Below are 20,340 nucleotides of genomic sequence, written 5' to 3' on the forward strand. Positions count from 1 at the left end.
GTTGTGTGTTTGTTGTATACTGTATGTCAAAGAGATGAATACAAAAAGAAATCAATTATGGGATAAATACAAAAAAACCAATTATAAGATAGATGATCCGGAAATCAAGCAATGGCGGGGCATATGGATGATGTCATGATAACATTATACACCATCTCCCCTCCTTTCCTTGTACCATACGTACATGTATACACCACTTACTTAACGAAGGTGCAAGTATAGATACGGTCATTCTTTTTTTTGACGTGTGTTTGTACACATACATGTATAAACCTACAATGCAGTATTATTTCAGTTAGTCTAGCAAATATCAGTGTTCAAGAAAACGGTCTAGGCGGCCGCCTAGGCGCCGTCTAAGCGCTAGGCGCTCAGTAGACGCCTAGATGACCGCCTAAACCGCTTAAAATTACATTAATTTAATTTTAATATTTATTTTTGATTTTTAACTATATAGATTTAAATTATTAAGTTTTATATTTGTATACGTAATTATAAATGTTTATATGTTGTTAATATAACTTAAATAAATGTATTTTTGTTAATTTTGTTTATAATTTATAATTTTTATTTTATTTTTCTAACATATATTTGTACATAATTTTATATATATAATGTTTTATGTTGTAAACGCCTAAACCGCCTAAAAACCGTTTAGGTCTCGATTAGGCGTTCTAGGCGCTAGACGCTGGGTCACCGCCCAGATACCGCCTAGCGCTTTCTTGAACACTGGCAAATATATACACTAATCAAGTGATTTCATGTCAAAAGTATAGTATTGACGACTCTTTTGGTTTTTCTTCTTCAAGATCTAGCTATAAAAACTGGTTTTTGTATAGAGATGAAAACGAAACTTACATAGTAATAGGTATATGCGGTTACAAAATGATTGACTGCATAACAACTACTCGCAAACCTGATTCAGCTTGTTTAAGATTAAGTTTGCAATGGCCCATCCGTCCAAATTAAACCACTCTTTTTTCTTCTATATATACTTTAGTGTGGACCGATCCGTGATTGACGGACCAAATCATATTGGATACAAACCGCAACGGTTTGGCCCATTGCTACATCGCTAGGGGTGAGTTGTTTGACATACGTGGGGTCCCAACTCCCAACAAATCGTTGGCAACAATGAGGCGTTTGGTGATATCACAGATTGTTACTTGTTAGTCTTTTAGTTTAACCAACCAATATCATAGTAGAGTACATCCACACTAACGACGACGATATTAGTTACCCTCTTCTATGATCCTAATAACAAAATGAATATATATTTTCTTTATTTTTAGAAAGAAAAATTCAATTTGGTTTAAATAGCATATTCTGTCTTCATGTTTTCTTTGCCTGGCCTATTCGTATTCACGTTTATCATACAAATGGTTATAAATGACTAGCGCACAAAATAAATATCGTCATGTGGCTACTTGCTTGTAATTATTATGGTATAAGTCGTTTTTTCTCTATACTTGCGGCAGAGAATCAATCAACACCGGCCTTTCATGCCTTTATCCTTTTACCATATCATCTTCTCAATACAATTACTTGTTCTTCTCACAATAAAATAAAACAGTTCAAATCTACCCAATTATAAAACAAAACAGTTTCAAATATTCGCTATTATGTATTCATTTTAATCTCTATGCATGGTTGAAGATATAATTCACTGAATCAGCAAAGCCTTGTAACTTGTTAGTGTTACCAACATTTAATTTTATTAAAATCACCGAAAAGACCCGTGATTAAACCAAATAAATAGTCAATACACCTCCCTGTATTATTCAGCACTGTCGACTTATTATGACAGATGGAAAAAAAAAAAAACATAGTAGAACGCCGTCATGCAGTAGTCTACGCTACTGAGCTACATAACCTATCGAACTTATTGAATCACAATGCAGAAATTGGTAATTTTTTTTTTCTTTTTTATAATTCAGAATAAATCCCCATATCAATGGAAGAGCCCGAAACTAATTTTTAGAGGAGATGCAGCCCACAGATAGATCCTGTCTCCGGATATTCAAATAGACCGTAAGCAAGGACTCATATCCATGTGGCCACATAGTAAATGAATAGCAATTACGTATCTGGGGAGAATTGATCCCTGGTCTGGACCAAAAAAATTGGTAATTTGCTATGTAAATATATAGCTTTTTCTTTCTTCTTTGTATGTGCAATTGATATGAATTAAGGAGATAATGGAAATAGCATTGTAAGCCGTCCATGAAGTCTCCTTAGGGTTGTTATAATATTTTTCTTTTGTCGTCACCTTAAGATTGTTTTAAGCGTATAACTTTATTGTGTGCAAAGTGCAAACTGGCAGTTTGAATTAATCTCCCTTTCATCATCCACTGTCTTTGTCGTTCGTTTCATATTTCTCGAGCAGTTAGGATATTCTACTATCTATAGTTTTATTACTTTTAATTAGTTTATAATCTTAAATTAAAAGGTTCGGTGATACTAACTATATATTACACCAGTGAATAAAATAACAAACCATTTTTACCAAAAAAAACAAAACATTTCACTGTTTGCTCAATCCGTATATACACAGTATCAAGCGGTGACACTACGAATATACGATATAGTATTTGATTTTAAACTGTTTATACTTTTTTTGAGATGAGGCCAGCGTAGCTTGGATTGGAGTTTAACGCAACACAGTGTGCACGCAGCTCTTTCGATTCGGATATACTCCAATATATAAATACTACACATTATGTCATGTTTTGTGTCTCTATCACCTCCATAATACAGTTTTTTTAGTTTTAAATTTGAACCGACGAATCTATATATATAAAGTTAACTTTTCTCTCTTCTCATTCCTCCACATCATCATCCACCTAAGCAATGATATATATATTTTTGCATTAAAAATAATATTTTAAATATTTATTCATTGCATATTTATTACTCATAATTAATAATATAAAAATTAAATAAAAACAAATTAAGTAAGATTACTTAAAATTTTAAATAGTAAATACAATAATAAAATTTGTTTTAGTAAATAATAAAAGTAAAATAAATGAATATTTTAAAATAGTAAAAATAATACTGTGGATTTAATTTAGTAGTAATGTTATTATTTAACTTTTAACTAAAAAATGATTATATTCCAAAATTTAGAATGGGTTAATGAGTTGTAGAATAGAAGTAAGATTTTAATGTATGGTGGAGTAAAAAAACAATTTATGTAGTTGTATTTATAAAATTCTAAACATAAAAATAAAATTGAAGTGAAACATTTGTTTCTAAGAAACATATATTACAAAGATTTATTATGAAATTTCACTTGTAGAAAAATAAAAGATTAATTACTCACCTCAACTTAAAGTTTTGATCTAAAACGAAGACATTAAAAGGGTCACACTTTTTTTTTTGGGAAAACTATGAAAAAGAATCTTGGAAAAATAATTCATCTAAAAAAACAAAATCAATGGTCATAAAATATAGAAAAAATGATATGTAAGCCGTACAAAAAAGTGACATTTGATTTGTATAACATATCTTACAATGCATATTATCAACCGGAGCTACAATTCTATAACATGATAAAATATAAAATATAAAACATGCTTGAGATTTCATCAATTCTATTAAATGCTCTTAACCGAAAAAATTGGCAGAAACAACATATTTAAAGTACACCATGTTTTTTTGAGAAGATGAATCTAAGGTTGTATCACAAAATTAACATCTGAAAATAACATACATATAAGGGTTTTAGACAAATATGTAACTTAGATTAGTGAACAGATATTCATTGTCGGGTTTAATCGTTTCACCATCTAAGCATTCTTAACTTGGTCGGAAGTTCCATTATGGCAGGTAATGCACTTGGAAAACTCCATTGTAGTGACATAGCAATAAAAATGTTAATGAAATTTTGTATATTTGCATTTAATGTGATATCGCTATGTTTAAATAATCTCTATAATTAGGTCAACCATCGACTTTCGATGTTAGAAATTTTAAAAAGATGTTTTTGTGGGATATGAATGTGGAATAAACTCTTCTAGGGAGGTTTTTAAGTCATTTTTTGTTACTACGTGATATATTGTTGATTTGCCAAAAAAACATTATTGTGATACTAGACAATATATGTTATATATAAATTAGTAAAATAAAAATGACTTTTATATGGATTAATCTTTTAAACTTCAAATGATTATTTATTTTTATATTAAATGATTCTTATTCCTAAAATAATTAAACTAAAATCTCAACCAAATAAATATAACAATGAAACATTATCTTCAACAATACATTTGTTGTATATCACTTAGTAAAGTAAGTTTAGTGTTTATATAGATTTATACTTAAAATTTTGAATAAATATATTTGAGCTCAAGAATTTAGATTAATAGAAACCGAAACTATAAACATAGATTACATTATGTTTATTAGAAAACAATAAAAAGTATCTTAGATAGACATAGTCGAATTGACGTATAATCACCGATTATGAAGGATCATTATTTGTCTCTTTTAAGATACGCGTAAAACACATGCCGAAGACTATCAAAATTGCAAAAAGGGCAAAGACGACTATTAACACTAGTGGCGACGGGCCCTCCATTCTTCTCTATTATAATCTTTGTTTGTATTGAAAGCTGAAAAAAGAAATAGAGTATATTCAATCAAGAAGAAGATGTCTTATATAAGTTAATTAGCTTCCAAAACAATGAATGGAAAATTTTGATGACCAAAAAATAATGGAAAACGTTGATACAATTAGTTAATTGAATCTAAAGAGAAATGGTAAATTATTGAGCGAGTAAAAGGATATTGACCTTTTAGGACCCAAAAAAAAAACTGAGGTTTAAATGCTTATCTTAAACACGTATATTCAATATATAAGCGTATCCTAAACATGCCATGTTAGGTTTAAACGCTTTCCAAAATTGAGAATCGTATATTAAATATACAAAATTCGATATTTTTTATAGTAGAAAGCATGTCACATATTGAAAACGATTATTTATGTGGCAGGCTAAGAAAATAGAAAGGCGGTAATATCATAGCTTAACTATTAGTATTATTACTAATGATTTCGAGTCTAGCTAAACTCTAAACTAATGTTAACATCATACACAAAAACTTATTACCAAACGTTTTTGTGAAGCAACAATACTTCCTCGTTCCTCCCAGAAGAAAAAACAAAACAAAAAATAGTCTCTAACAATTCTCTTTTGAAAAGATTCAGACCTATGTATTTAGTTTGTATCTCGTACTTAGATTTGTCACGTTGTGGCTTTTAAAGCACTTCTATTGGAGTCTCAAGTCTGTCAATGAGAAAGCCGTCTTAAAAATAAACTAAAACTAAAAATATATATTAATTGAAAATGGCTAGATAAATAGATATGTTGTTTCTCAAATGAGAGACCCTCTCTCTCATCAAAACATATAACTAGATATGTTTCTCATATGCTTTTTTGTTATTGATTCACAGTTTTTTTTTTATCACAAGATAATATTTAATACTTTTTAGATTTGAAATACTATTTTTGGTCATATGAGAAAAATATATTATATTTGAAATATAGATAATATTTGATCTTATAATATTAATTAATTAGGTCAGATATTATTTTTATAAATAATAAAATAAACTTATCTTATTTATTAAGATCTCTTATGTATAAATTTAAATTATCTATTAAAATTAATTGATATTACTTAAAGTTGATCTAAAATTATTTGTATTGAATCATCAAAATGTTATAACACCAATAAACTAGAATAGTGTTTTGTAAAAAAAAATTATTTATTAAAAATGAACTGTCAAAGCATATCTTATATAATATGAGAAAGTTTTTTTTAATTTTTACTAACAGTGTGACATTTGGCATTCTCTTTTAGCGACACCTATCATAATAAAAACCATATCTTGGATGAGAAATGAAATAGTTTAAATACATGATTATGATTATGCCTTTATGTAGTTTTATAAACCTTAACTTTTACACGTTTTCAAACCATACAATATTTTCTTTCATTAATTGAGTAGGCAATAAAGTTAGTCAGTTAAATCCTATTAAATTATGATAAATTACATAATTTTTTATTAAATAATAAAAAATAAAAATGAATAAAGTGCATAAATAAAAATTTCAAATAGTAAAAATAATACTATGAATTGTATTAGTAGTAATGTTATTATTCAAATTTTAACCAAAAAAATTTCATATTCCAAAATTTAGAATGGATTAGTGAGTTTTAGAATGGAAGTAAGATTTTAATGCATGGTGGAGTAAAAAACAATTTATGTAATTTTATTTATAAAATTCTAAACATAAAAATAAAATTGAAATGAAATATTAGTTTTTAATTAGAAACATATTCTACAAAGATTTATTATTAAATTTTACTTAAAGAAAAATAAAAGCTTAATTACTCAGTTCAACTTAAAAGTTTTGATCAAAAATGAAGACATTGTAATAGTCACACTTTTTTGGGAAAACTATGAAAAAGACTTTTGAAAAAAATAATCTGTCTAAAGAGACAAAATCAATGATCACAAAATATAGAAAAAATGATATGTAAACTGTTACAAAAGTGACATATGATTTGTGTAGCATATCTCAGAAGATATATTATCAACTGAAGCTACAATTCTATAACATGATAAAAAAATTTAAATATAAAACAAGCTTGAGATTTTATTAATTTTCTCATATACTTTTAACCCAAAACATTGGGAGAAACAACATATTTAAAGAACACTATGTTTTTTTTTTGAAAAGACGAAGATGAGAATGCATCATTAAATTAACATCTGGAAACAGCATATGAAGTTTTAGAAGATATGTAATTTGGATTAGAGAACATATATTCATTGTCGGGTTTAATGGTTTCACCATCTAAGAATTCTTGACTTGGTCGAAAATTCTATTATTGGAGGTGATGTATTTGGACAACTCCATTGTAGCGAAATAACACTAAAAATGTTTATAAAACTTTGTATATTAACATTTAATGTGTGATATCAATATGTTAAAATGATCTCTATATAATCAACGATCAACAGTCGACATTAGAACTTTTAAAAAGATATTTTCATGAGATATGAATATAAAATGAACTCTTCTAGGGCTAATAGGTCAGAAGACGGTAGACTCTTCGAGTGAGGTTTTTTAAGTAATTTTTTTTGTTACCATGTGATATATTGTTGATTTGCCAAGAAAACATTATTGCGACAATAGACAATATATGTTATATATAGATTAGTAAAATACGTATAGCTTTTATATAGATTTATGTTTTAAACTTCAAATGATTATATTTCTATTCAATAAAAATCACGCGCAAATAGATATAACAAAAAAATATTATTTTCAACAATATATATGTTGTATATTATGTAGTAAAGTAAGTTTAGTGTTTATATAGATTTATATTCAAAAGTTTAATCATTCTATAACATTTCTAATCATTCTATCCAGCAACCTAACATAACACTAACCAAGGTTCCAACAACATAACCAATAAATCCAATAACACACAAACGAGACCCTAGATCATCCTCCTCCTCATCGCCATGATTCCACGATCATACTTTGCCTTTACCTGCACACCACAAACAACAATTGAGATGCGTAAGTATTATCATAAATACTTAGTGAGGCCATCCTCCCATCTACTAGGTTCTACACACAAGCATATGAGACCCTCATGTTTAAGCAAGCAAACAAAACACAAGCAATACATCAAACCAGGAAAACAAGTCTCGGATGAGACTGGTGTCGACCGATGCTAAACCGGTGTCGATCGATGCTAGGAACCATGGTGTCGACCGATGCTTGAACGGTGTCGACCAATGCTGACACAAACAGTGTCGACCGATGCTCGAACGGTGTCGATCGATGCCATACCTGCAGACGCGAACTGCACGAACACGAACGTCGAATCCCGATTCCAATCATCTTGATTTCGTCCCCAAACTCACCCAAATGACACAAAAACCTATGGGAAACTCGAAAACAACACACCCAAGCAAGCAAACACCACAAATAGACAAAGAACAGCCAAACAAAAGAGATTTCATGCTTAGATCAACCATGGTCAAGCACTCACCTCAAAAATAGGAAGATTGGGTTGAGAAATCGATGGAATCAACACCTCCAGGAGCTTCTCCTTCGTTCCCAGCAACAGCTATCCCTTCTACAGTCACAGATCTCTCCAAAATACCAAGAACAAGCCCAGAAACTTACAGAAACGTTTTCTCTCTTTTTCTCCCTTTTTCTCACTTAACGGCGACAAGTGAAACTCCCAAAACCCTTAATTCGTCAATTCTTCCCTTATAAAAGCGATTTAGGGATTTCTAATTGAACCAAACCGAACCAAACAGCAATTAAAACAAACCCGACAAAACCGAAATTCATGGTGTCGATCGTTGTGTATCGATCGAAACCCACACCATAACTACAATATTTGGTTTGCGGATGATACATATTAATATTTTCGATTAAAATCCCGTGCGTGCGCGGGTACAAATTCTAGTATAAATGAAAAAAAAAATCTAAGAAATCCAACTTTGCAAAAGACAGCCAATGAGGATATGACAGCTATACATCTTTACTCTCGCCCATGGTGACGACTTTGACTCTCTTTGGCCTCTCCCCCTCTTGTCCTCGCGTACAATTCATCCATACATATATTATATACCTAACCCTTTCAATCATATGGAACGTATTTTGTGTTTTTCTTTTTGTTATAAAACAATTTATGATGTAAGATCAGTTTCATCACCCTTCTTGAATACGTTAGCATACCTTCGGTTTCTTCCTAGTGGTCTCAATTAAGTAAAAAAAATAACCGACTTCAATTGTTGGAATTTGGATTAAATGCATTCATCTTATTATTTTTATTTTTTTCTGAAAGAAAACTAAGAAAGAACATTGTGTAAATGAAAATTTATGTTTCGAATTGTATCAAAAGTTATTGGAGGAGGATCCAACATAGTAAACATTAATTGTCAAAAAAATAAGTAAGAAACTCAATAATTTTGAGAATAGATCTCACAATATCTGTCATTGTTGACCATTTAGCTACATTGCAAAAGGTTTACTTTTGTTTTCTTGTTGAATGAACTAATTAAAAAGACCACGAAGAAAAAAAATGTGAAACTATGTTCTCTAAACTAAATATTTACGTGTTGAATATCTAATAGACTAATACTAGTCCATTTTATTTTATTTTAATAGTATTTAGATTAATAAAACAAATTTAAGAAGTGTTTTGGTTTTAATACTGTTCTGTACTGTTATGTACAAGCGTTTATGAACAAATCACCATAAAGCTTGTACGTGGGAAATACAAACGTGGACATGTCCCGTTTCGTCTTTAAGTAAACACTAATTTTTTCCTAAATCGTTACAAGTATTTAGGCCCTGATTGGTAAGCTATTTTTAAGACTTTAAAATTTTTTAAAGTCATGACAGTTATTTTTTTACCAATCAGGCTTTTTTGGCTTTTAATTTTTTTAAAGTTTTAAAAGTCACTTTTTTTTTTCTCTTCCTTGTTTTCCTTTATTTTTTAAAGCGTCAAATTCATGCTTTAAAACAAAACAATTTTTAAAGCATTCTTTTTTTCACCCTTTTATATTTAAAAGCTCTTCAAAAGTATATATAAATATTTTATATACTTTATTTTTATAAATTAATTATTCTCATTTTTTTCTCTTTTTTTTAAGACCCATTTCAATAATAAATTTTATTTTTTCATCATCATCACTAATAATATTATAAAAGAGTTTATGAAATTCATCATTAATAAGAGAATAACATTCAAACAATGCATTGATTAGTGGTTAATAGATTTTTGACTAGTTTTTATAAATTAATGAATTATTCTAGATTTTTGTGACTAGATTTTTGACTAGTTTTTATATATTTTATTTTTATAAATTAATTATTCTCATTTTTTTCTCTTTTTTTAAGACCCATTTCAATAATAAATTTTATTTTTTCATCATCAGTACTAATAATACTATAAAAGAGTTTATGAAATTCATCATTAATAAGAGAATAACATTCAAACAATGCATTGACTAGTTTTTTTTTTTGCATTATTTAAAATTTAATAAGTTAATAAATTGATGTCTACAACTTCAATTATTTATTTCTTATTCTTATAGTTGTTTGTTTTTAATTAGTTTTCAAACAAAATTTCATATTTGATTGATTTATATTTTTTAAAATTTTAATTTATCATTAATAAAATTTATTTTGTCATTAAAATGTTATATAAATTAATTTTTGACATAATATATATTTATTATTAATATTTATAATAATAATAAAAATAACAGCTACAGCTTTAAAAGTTATTGGTAAACAATCAGATTTTAACAGTTAAAGTTTCTACAGTCAAAGCATCTACAGCCAAATTCTCTACAGCTAAAATTTTAAAGTCAAAGTTTTTACAGCCAAAAGTAACAGCCGTTACCAATCAAGGCCTTAAAGCCGTTAAATTTGTGGTGAAAGACTTCTAAAGATTGCTAAAGATTATTCAATACTAATTTTACTGTTTAGTTTTAAAAAATCTTGTAAAATATTTTAAATAATCTCTGTATTTTTCTGATACTTTCCATAATTTTATTTTGTGAATAAAATGTATAATCATGAACCAATAACATAATAATTGAATTTATTAACAATCATAGATTTATTTATTTTATTTGAATAACACAAAATTTTAATGACATTATAAAAGTCTGAATCCAATAAACCATATTTGTTAAGATTTTAAATGAACTTTTACAAATTACAAAATAATAACAACAGAGTTTAGTAAAATCTTATCTAATAACAACAAATTCTACATAACATTTTAAGCCTTTAAAACTCTATTCAAATCACAAAACCAATAGTCATCCTTTAAATTCATTAACAATCTTATATTTTTTGTCTTAACTGAATAACACAAAACTTTTAATGACTTTATAAAAATCTGAATCCAATAACCCAGATTTGTTAAAATTTTATATGAATTTTTACAAATCACAAACTAATAACAATAAACTTTAAATAAGTTTAATGAAATCTTATCTAACAACAGATTCTAAATAACATTCTAAATATTTAAAACTCTACCCAAATATCAAACCAATAACTTATCCTTTACAATAACTGATAATTATAAAATAAATAAAAAAGGAAGAGAGAGAGAAGCGTTTCATCAATGTGTATATAAATACTCTGTTTTGGAAACAGAACCCAAAAGGGGCAAAAACAAGAAGACGAAAAGAAAAAAAAATGCAGAGAAACAAGAAGAGACTAGTGCTCTCCTGTCTCATCACGACGATGCTCCTCCTAATCGCCGCCGCAGATTCCACTAAAGCCACGTCGGTGCGGCTCGAATTAACGCACCGAGACACTCTCTGGCCTAATCCTCTCAGCCGCATTGGGGACAGTATCGGCGCCGACCATAAGCGTCACAGTTTGATATCTCGGAAGCGTACTATGTACAAAGGAGGAGTTAAAATGCCTCTGGGATCAGGGATTGATTACAGAACGGCTCAGTACTTCACGGAGATAAGGGTCGGTACTCCGGCTAAGACGTTCAGAGTGGTGGTTGATACAGGGAGCGAGCTCACTTGGGTGAATTGTAGGTACCGTGGGAGAGGCAAAGGTAAAGCTGAGGATCGTAGAGTGTTTAGAGCTGAAGAGTCTAAGAGTTTTAGAACAGTTGGATGCTCTACTCAGACTTGTAAAGTTGATTTGATGAATCTTTTCTCACTTTCTACTTGTCCTACTCCTTCAACTCCTTGCTCCTACGATTACAGGTAACACACTTTTTCTCAATTATTTGAAGACAGAGTCAAATGTGATTAGGTTAGGTTTGATTATTGAAATTTTGTAGTGATGGTGATGGTGGAATTTACAGAACATTTTAATGGAGGAACAACAACTGTTTAAGGAATTGTTTGTGTTTTCAGACAAGATATTTTAGAGAGAAAAAGTTTGGTGGTCAATCAATGAGAGAGAAGAGGGGAACATGGACCTCTCTCTCTAGGTCTCTATCTCTTGTCACTATATCATTGTCTCTTCTCATCAGCATATGTAGATTTAGAGAACTCTTGGGGTGGCATAGATTAGATGCAAGTGTATGTAAAGGGAGGGTGAAATTAAATGTGAGTTGAGCTACAATTCAGCACTATACATAAATGTCACTTATTGTGACTTGTGAGTTAGGTTTGACGTTTGAGCATACATAAATTTTCAAACCTCTCTTACGACAGTTAACCTAATGTAAAAAATTGTTAATGATCTGAAATTAACATTGAATTGATGGGTTTGGAATAGATATGCGGATGGGTCAGCGGCACAAGGCGTATTTGCAAAAGAGACAATCACAGTTGGTCTAACAACTGGTCGTAAAGCTAGACTCCACGGTCTCCTCATCGGTTGCAGTAGCTCCTTTAGTGGACAGAGCTTTACCGGAGCTGATGGGGTTCTTGGTTTAGCCTTTAGTGATTTCTCCTTCACTTCAACAGCCACTAGTCTCTTTGGTGCCAAATTCTCTTACTGCCTCGTTGATCATCTCTCACACAAAAACGTCTCTAATTATCTCATCTTTGGCTCTTCCTCCTCTGCCACCAAAAACGCCCCCGGACGAACCACCCCGCTTGATCTTAGAGTCATTCCACCCTTCTACGCGATCAACGTCATAGGAATCTCCCTCGGAGACGAAATGCTCAATATCCCCGCGCAAGTATGGGACGCAACAGCCGGTGGTGGGACTATCTTGGACTCAGGAACTAGCCTCACGTTATTGTCCGAAGCCGCGTATAAACCGGTGGTTACGGGGCTTGCACGTTACCTTGTCGAGTTGAAAAGAGTCAAACCAGAAGGAGTACCGATTGAGTATTGTTTTAGTTCCAAGGCCGGGTTCAACGAGAGCAAGTTACCGCAACTGACGTTTCATATGAAGGGTGGTGCACGTTTTGAGCCGCATCGTAAAAGTTACCTGGTAGATGCTGCGCCTGGAGTCAAGTGTTTAGGGTTTATGGCGGCGGGAACGCCGGCGATTAATGTGGTTGGGAATATAATGCAGCAGAATTATTTGTGGGAGTTTGATCTTAGGGCCTCAACTTTGTCTTTTGCTCCCTCTTCTTGCACTTAGCTCTGTCTTGGCCATATTCTTGTGTTTATTATACTTTGATTAATTGAAATATACTATATTGTTTTGTTAGTGATTGAAATAAAAACATGTTTGTTGTAAAAATTGCAATACAGTTAGCTTTTTAATACACTTCTGTTTATCTTGATCTTCTTGTAAATCGTTCATAATCCTTTACAAAATTCGTCATCGTTGGGCCTTTAGAAGATAAGGCACACTTATACCGTTAAAAGGGCTGTACATAGAGCAGATAAAATGAGTTTAATTGTAATAAAGATTGGGCTCAGAAGCCCATTCCTAATAAGTTTTATACTCTGACAAGACTAGGCTGTTTCTGACAATAGGAATCTTATGCATCGTTGTATTATACTGTATCTCATGCGCTCTCTTCACAGAGCATATTTCTCTTTTCATTTTTACCACTCTGTCACTTATGGAACATTAGTAACGCTTGTAGAGTACTCTGTTTTGTACCAAAAGTAACCCATCTTTGCTTAAAGATCACATCATCTTCAACACACCAAAAATTAAAACCTACTAAAAGGAAAATATAGATTGAATAAACATATAGAGTGAAGAAGGAGCGTTGTTGTTGGAACTTGTGAAATGAATAAAACTATAAAAGAGTGGGAATATAGATTGTAGAAAATAAGTTAAATTTGGGAGATGGGGGGAAACACATAGTCACATACCCAATGACCAATCCCATCATGTTCATGGCATCCACTAAAATGATCCAATCATTATTGGTGACAGAGAAGCATCACATGCTGCATCATCATGACATTTGCTTCTACGAGAATCAATCACTACTTACTCTTCTTTCAATAGTACAAATGTAAATAAAATATCATAGACCATCGAATGATGATAAATAATACGTATGGGAACCAAGAAGATGCTCAATTTTTCCATCCGGTCGTTTAGGCGGCCAAAATCGTCTGGCAAGTTAATTTTTGGTCTAATATGTTTAAAATTGATCAGTGGAAAAGTTAAATTGCTTTTGGTCTTTAGATGTTCGGTTAATTATGTTTTAATCCTTTTCACCAATATCATGAAAAGTTATATAACATTATGTATACAATTTTACACCAATTAAACATATAAGGATACAATAAACAAACTATCGATGGTTTTTGCTTAATCTCAGATCAATTTGCTAGGCGTCACACCATTCTCGAACGTCTAATTTTGACGTTATAGAATTTTTGAACAATAGATAAATCCAATGAAAATCAATTACTATTTCAATTTGTCACACCACACATACATCAAAAAAACCTTATACATGTGATTTTAGAAAACCTCACACAACAGAAAATAATCAAACGAGGCTTATCTTACATAGCCAAATTAAAAAAAAAAAAAAAAAAAAAACCCGCGATATCTTTTTTCCTACACCTATATTTTGCACTCGAAAGTTAAATGAAAACAACACTTTCACTTAAACTAAAAATTTAATAATTAGGGATTGTTTGCGAGGATAGTGCAAGGAATGTGGCGACAGCAAGTGAGCAAGTGGTCGTTAGTAAGACCAGCGGCTTGCATGAATGAGTGAACCACAGTTGGACCAACAAACCGGAAGCCTCTACGAACCATGTCTTTGCTGATGCTTTCAGACTTCGATGTCTTGACCGGAATCTTGTGTCCAATCTTGTAGTTCGTGGAGATGGGCTTGTGGTTCACAAATCCCCAAAGGTATTTCCCTAGTGAGCCGAACGCTTTCTTGATCTCTACGATCTTTGTAGCGTTCTCCACAACACCTCTCACTTTGCTCATCTCTATTTTGTATTCGATGCTTATTGCACTCATCTCTTTCTCGGTGAGTTTGGCAACCGCTTCCGCCTCAAACTCCATAAACGCCTTCCTGTAGTCATGGCGTTTTCTTAAGGTTGAAGTCCAGTCGGAGCCTACTTGTGCCCCGCTGAGGGTCAGCAGTTCGAACAACATCCTGAAATAAAGAATTAAAGATATTTAATTTACTATTTGATGAGAATTAAATGAAATATCAATTAGCCTTTTATATATATGGAAAGAAGTGTTATGTACGCACTTGTCATCATGAACTGGAACTCCCCATTCTTCATCATGGTAGGCCACGTAAATAGGATCTGAAGATAACCAAAAGAATCTGTTAAAAACTATATGTATAATATAAATTAAGATGAACCTATATTAAAGTTAAACCAAAAAAAAACTTCAAAACTACTATAATAATCCTATATGAGTCATGAGCTAATTTAGACATTATTATTAATTGATTTTTGAGTATTTGATTTTGAATTGAAACTTAGTAAAATTAGAGTTGAAGAGAGAACACAAAAAAAAAATAGTAACAAAGAGATAAATGGATTTATACCAGAAGTGGGGGTGAGGAAGCTGCACCTCTGAGGATGAGGGTTAGGGTTAGAAATAAGAAGAGGGACGACTTTAGAAGAAGTGAAATTAATGGTTGATTTGGATCTGCCGTAATGAGCAATCTTTAGTTTCCTTAGGGCTTGTTGTGCCGCCACTTGTTCTCTCCTCACGGCTGCTATACTTCCAGGAGCCTCAGTTATGAGCCAGGAAGAATAGCTCTCTCCTTCCTTAAAACTCTTTGATTTCTTGCGCTCTAAGATTCCTCTCGTTTTGGCAGCACCATTATTGCTCATCACACTGTCTCTCTTGAGGGACTCAGATCGGTCCATTAGACGATTGCAATTACTTGGCGGCAACATTCCTCTTTTGGTCAAACTGATTGCCTCCGTATTGCTCATATTCTCTTATATCAATTCTTAAGATATTATGGATGATGGAAGCTGTATTAGTAAAGAGGAAGAGAGAGAGAGAGAGAATGGTTGAGATAACGATGGTGATGAATTAGAGAAGAGAAGTGATTGTGTACGTATATATATAATTGTGAAGGGCAAGGAGAGTTGAAGTAAGGGCAATATGTAAACATTCTTACAAAGTGAACATTATTCTAAAACTAAAACCGTGTGGATATTATTGGATTAGTTCAACAAGTAATAACAAAAAAAAAAAAGAGAGAGAAGGAATATAGAAAAGAGAAGAGAGGCAGAGCATGTGCGGGATTTGATGCAAAGATGCCACCAAATCATCCCATGTGACCTTTTAAGTCTTCCCCTAACTATTTGTGTTTACTTTTCTTTTGCTACTTCCATATTCTTTCTTGTACTATTATTTTAGGCTGCTTTTCCTATTTATCTTCTGATATTTTTGTAATTTTTGTCACACACACATTTAAATCATATTTACAAAAGCAGTTTAATTTACAACTTACAAGAAAAACAATTAAAGTGTTTTTGTTTTGTTCAATTGTAATTATTTGTATGTCACCGCATCTTCTAACTTCCTCGCATCTTTTGCCTTTGTCATACATAATTTTTTCTCTTCATGCACAATTTCTTTTTTTCTTTTTATGGAATGCAATTTTTAGAGAAATTGGGATGAAGTTAAAAAAAGGACCAAAACCAAGTAATTAATCAAAGTGTTTACGATGAAAGGAGATAAGGTAAGAGACAGACCATGTGGTTCCACTTATCCTCTCTATCCATTATTACCAATACTATAATTATAACAAACACTACGTAGTTAATACCATATCCTTTATTCTCGATCTACTGTGCCTCGGTGTCGTCTCCGTGTTGCTCGTCAATCATTTCAATATACATGAGATTATTATTATGTTTGCGTCATCCGTTTTGTTTCATTTCAATCAATATTTTCTAACGCGGATCGGAACGTAATAATTGGATTGCCGTTTTGTGATTAATATAACCGACAGTTTCAACACCTGTTCATATATTCATGTACAAAGTGTAAGTCCGCAATTTAATCAGAAGAATGTAAGTAAGTAACAGGTGAGAGGACCATGTGGCAATGTAACATGTTCCCTCTTTTGCCGTTGCTCTTCCCACGAAGTTTCATTAAAAACTGTAGCATTATTATTTCCGTACCAATCAAGTAATCAACGGAAGGAATATCGCCGTATAGTCTCGTCGTCAATCATAGTGCGAACGATGCAAGAACATTATTGAATTTATTGGGCCTTTATTGGGCTAACTTTGTTTATTGGTAAGAATCTAACACCATATTTTTCAACATACTTAGCCCACCTGATGCTGCGCAAGTATAAAACGATGATACTAAAGCCGAAAAAGCCCTTAATTAATTACGTGAAAACTACTCTTACATTAACGAGGGGAAAAAATGACACACTGATTTGATTTGGAAAAATTCTCAGCTTTTCAAAACTAGTGAAAAGGAGAAAGTGGCAAATTCATATACTTATATATATACACTTGAGAAAATGAAAAATATTGTAGAGTAATTAAGCTAAAAGGTCCAGCCAAGATCATCCAAGGGGTTGAAATCAATAGACATTGCAGAGGAGAAAATGGAAGCAAAATCAGGATCAAAAGCAGAAGAAGAAGGAGTACTAAACAAAACATCCATGTTGAGATCATCATCATCAACTCCTACTACTGACTTATCACCCGGCAACATCGGAGCTTCGTGGTGGATCGCCATTTCATCAACATTTGACCAGTTAGGAATCATATTCTCATCATCCAAAAGACTTGACATGGTATCGTTGGTAGGGATCATGGTTTGAGAAGGGATTAAAGTCCGGACAGGAGATTTAAGTCTGTTTGGTTTAGTGGAAGTGGGAGGATTGATGTTTGTGATTGAAAAAGCAGTGGTTGTTTGATCAAGATCACTAGGGTTCTTCATGATGGACGTCGTCTTTCTTGACTTGGAAATATTATTATTAGAAGAAGAGGAAGAAGAAGATCTTTTATGTGAAGGCATAAGGTTATGCGTAGAAGGGTCTAAGCCTTGAGAAAGAAGTTTCTTCTTAATGCATGAGTTCCAAAAGTTCTTGACTTCATTATCAGTGCGTCCAGGTAAGTGCTTTGCAATCTGAGCCCATTTGTTACCAAGAATACGATGGACATCGATTATGATTTGCTCTTCCTCTTCGTTAAAGGAACCTCTCTTCAGATCAGGCCTCAGATAGTTTATCCACCTTAATCTACAACTCTTCCCACATCTTTGCAACCCTATTTACACACATATATACATACTGTTAGCAAAAGTGTATATAAAAAGAACATAGCCACGTACATAGGCTAGTTCACTCATTGCTAATTAGTTTTGAATTTCTCACAAATATATGAAAACAAAAATAGTAAAAAGAGTTGGAGATAGAAGATACAAAACCGGCTAGCTTTGGAACGGAACTCCAACTAGGATGCCCATGAGTGGTGATATAACGAAGAAGCTTCTCGTCTTCCTCTGGAGACCAGAGCCCTCTTTTCACTTTGTGTTTCCCGCAGCATCGATGTCCCATATCATCTCTTTTCATTTCCCATTTCTCTCTCATCTTCGTAATTTTATATATACAGAGTCTCTTGGTGTTTATAAACCAGCAGGTTCATTATTTAATTGATTAACCCACATTAGTACTAATTTCTTCCTTGGGATAATTAATCTATATGATTAACCAAACTTGTGTTGCTTCTCTTTTTTCTGTCTTCAAACGGAAGACTGATTAGAGACAATGGTTGTTCACGTCACTTTCCTTAACAAAATCATCTTTGTATCTAGTTAACTTGTGATTCTCGTTATTGCCATACATTTGCATGTTTGCATCCTGTAATTATCAGTTTAGTTTAATGCAATGGTTTTAATGATCTTATATAGTATGCTTTAACGGACACTCATTAAATTGTTGTATACTGGACTTCAAAATACTTCGGAACATTGGTAAGAAAAATAGTACTAGAATATAACACAAGTTATTGTCATGGGATCATGGTGTTACGTTATTTTGGATTAATGACTCGTTGGGGTTTCAGACCTTTCACGCTTCTTTGTGAACAAGATATAATATACGCATAAACGCTATAAAGAAAAATAAAAAAAAGCATCATTTATACGAGCGTTGCCCTTCACTAGCTTCATTAACCTATATAATATAACATATGTGTATGGTTAAATGCAGTACTAGAGTCGTCAACTATTTAGATGATCATATAATTATTCATATTTTATATTTTGATTTGAAAAAGTTAGCTATCTACTAGATTAAGTTTCATCCCACTTTTTTACCATGTAAACTTCGACATAGCGTAAAGATTTTTTTTTTTCATTTATATATACAGATGACTCTAGACTAAACACAAGCTAATTTTCGGAGACTATGGACAAATCAAGTATTTTCATTTAAAATTTGTATCTATATACAGTAATTATGATTGCAATATATATAGTAAATCGCTATAAAAGTATTCAGATCATCTCAATCCAGGGCGAACCCAACCCACTATAGGATTCGATCGATCGGCTGTATCGTGGAAACCAATATGAACAAAAACATAAGGTAACTAGTCCCAACCGGGTAGTTTTATCGTCATAAGGGGAGACTACATATCTTTGCAAGTTTGTTAGTTTTTGTTGATATAATCGAGGAAGCAAGCAACACCAACTTTTGCAGTGAGTTTGGATATATTATGGGAATCACAAATAATATTATTACCCGTACATACGTTTCATTTACTAACAAATTAGTTAAAATTAGAGGTAAAGTAGGGATCACGAATGCATAAAAATTCCGACCTAATCTCAACAACTAGAAACTTGAATCATTCCATAAACCTTCCGAATAACATTTTCTGCTTAAGTAAGCCACGTACGCGTCAAGCTTAATGTAGATATAGTTCTACAACGCAACGTTTATTTGAACCCGTCAAGTTAAACGTAAGAATAAACTAATTAATGGGTGGGGAGAAAGTGGTTAATTAACATAAATAATATACAGCCGTCGCTGTTAATTACCGTATATTGTAAAAAATCTTTGTCTAGATGAAGCTACAAATATTTTAACTAGACTCTTGTTTTGGTTTTCCATTAATATAACGTAGTCCTCTCTTTCAGTCCTTTTTTCTTCTTATATAATATTTGCTTTATTGATAAACCCTAACCATGGGTAAACTGATGGAATAGACCACTAGGTACTCTTTATATATATTATCTTTAAAAATCTAAAATTATAGAAAAAAGAGGCAATAGTTGGGCCATTCTGGTATTAGTTTGACATCATGAAGTCAGAATGATGCAACACAATTCATTTTTCTAAATCTTACAATAATTGGGTAATCATGATTCATGTTCCAAGACACGTATGTGATTTAGCAATTGTAAGAGTAG

At 31.8% G+C, this 20,340-nt stretch overlaps 4 protein-coding genes and 1 long non-coding RNA gene across 6 annotated transcripts in view; 1 reads left to right on the forward strand and 4 right to left on the reverse strand.

Moving 5' to 3' along the window:
* Nucleotides 1–1,821, reverse strand: part of LOC104745477 (heat shock 70 kDa protein 4) — a 49,639-nt gene extending 47,818 nt beyond the window's left edge. The window contains exon 1 of the mRNA XM_010466730.2: nt 1,786–1,821. The gene's annotated coding sequence lies outside the window, so the exon portion shown is untranslated. The remainder of the gene's footprint in view (nt 1–1,785) is intronic.
* A 2,491-nt stretch (nt 1,822–4,312) lies between these two features.
* Nucleotides 4,313–5,450, reverse strand: LOC147926292 (uncharacterized). Of its 2 annotated transcripts, none has more exons than XR_015582778.1 (2): nt 5,209–5,450; nt 4,313–4,613 (listed from the first exon to the last, which is right to left on the reverse strand). It is a non-coding gene; the product is annotated as an uncharacterized LOC147926292 (long non-coding RNA). The 2 variants fall into 2 exon arrangements; XR_015582779.1 differs by having other exon boundaries at nt 5,109–5,323.
* Nucleotides 5,451–11,125: 5,675 nt separating this feature from the next.
* LOC104748158 (aspartic proteinase NANA, chloroplast-like) lies at nt 11,126–13,230 on the forward strand. The gene is made up of 2 exons (XM_019236667.2): nt 11,126–11,788; nt 12,309–13,230. Exons 1-2 carry the CDS (start codon nt 11,259–11,261, stop codon nt 13,126–13,128), a joined length of 1,350 nt encoding a protein of 449 aa, XP_019092212.2. The 5' UTR covers nt 11,126–11,258; the 3' UTR covers nt 13,129–13,230.
* A 1,117-nt stretch (nt 13,231–14,347) lies between these two features.
* Nucleotides 14,348–16,301, reverse strand: LOC104745492 (uncharacterized). Its single transcript, XM_010466746.3, has 3 exons — nt 15,485–16,301; nt 15,179–15,236; nt 14,348–15,076 (listed from the first exon to the last, which is right to left on the reverse strand). Exons 1-3 carry the CDS (start codon nt 15,879–15,881, stop codon nt 14,590–14,592), a joined length of 942 nt encoding a protein of 313 aa, XP_010465048.2. The 5' UTR covers nt 15,882–16,301; the 3' UTR covers nt 14,348–14,589.
* A 1,048-nt stretch (nt 16,302–17,349) lies between these two features.
* LOC104745493 (uncharacterized) lies at nt 17,350–18,520 on the reverse strand. The gene is made up of 2 exons (XM_010466748.3): nt 18,352–18,520; nt 17,350–18,191 (listed from the first exon to the last, which is right to left on the reverse strand). The coding sequence occupies exons 1-2, from the start codon at nt 18,512–18,514 to the stop codon at nt 17,464–17,466; spliced, it is 891 nt and encodes a 296-aa protein (XP_010465050.1). The 5' UTR covers nt 18,515–18,520; the 3' UTR covers nt 17,350–17,463.
* Between the last annotated feature and the right edge of the window lie 1,820 nt (nt 18,521–20,340).

Source organism: Camelina sativa, chromosome 15, assembly GCF_030686135.1.
Source record: "Camelina sativa cultivar CO46 ecotype springtype chromosome 15, ASM3068613v1".
In the NCBI taxonomy this organism is placed as follows: domain Eukaryota; kingdom Viridiplantae; phylum Streptophyta; class Magnoliopsida; order Brassicales; family Brassicaceae; genus Camelina; species Camelina sativa.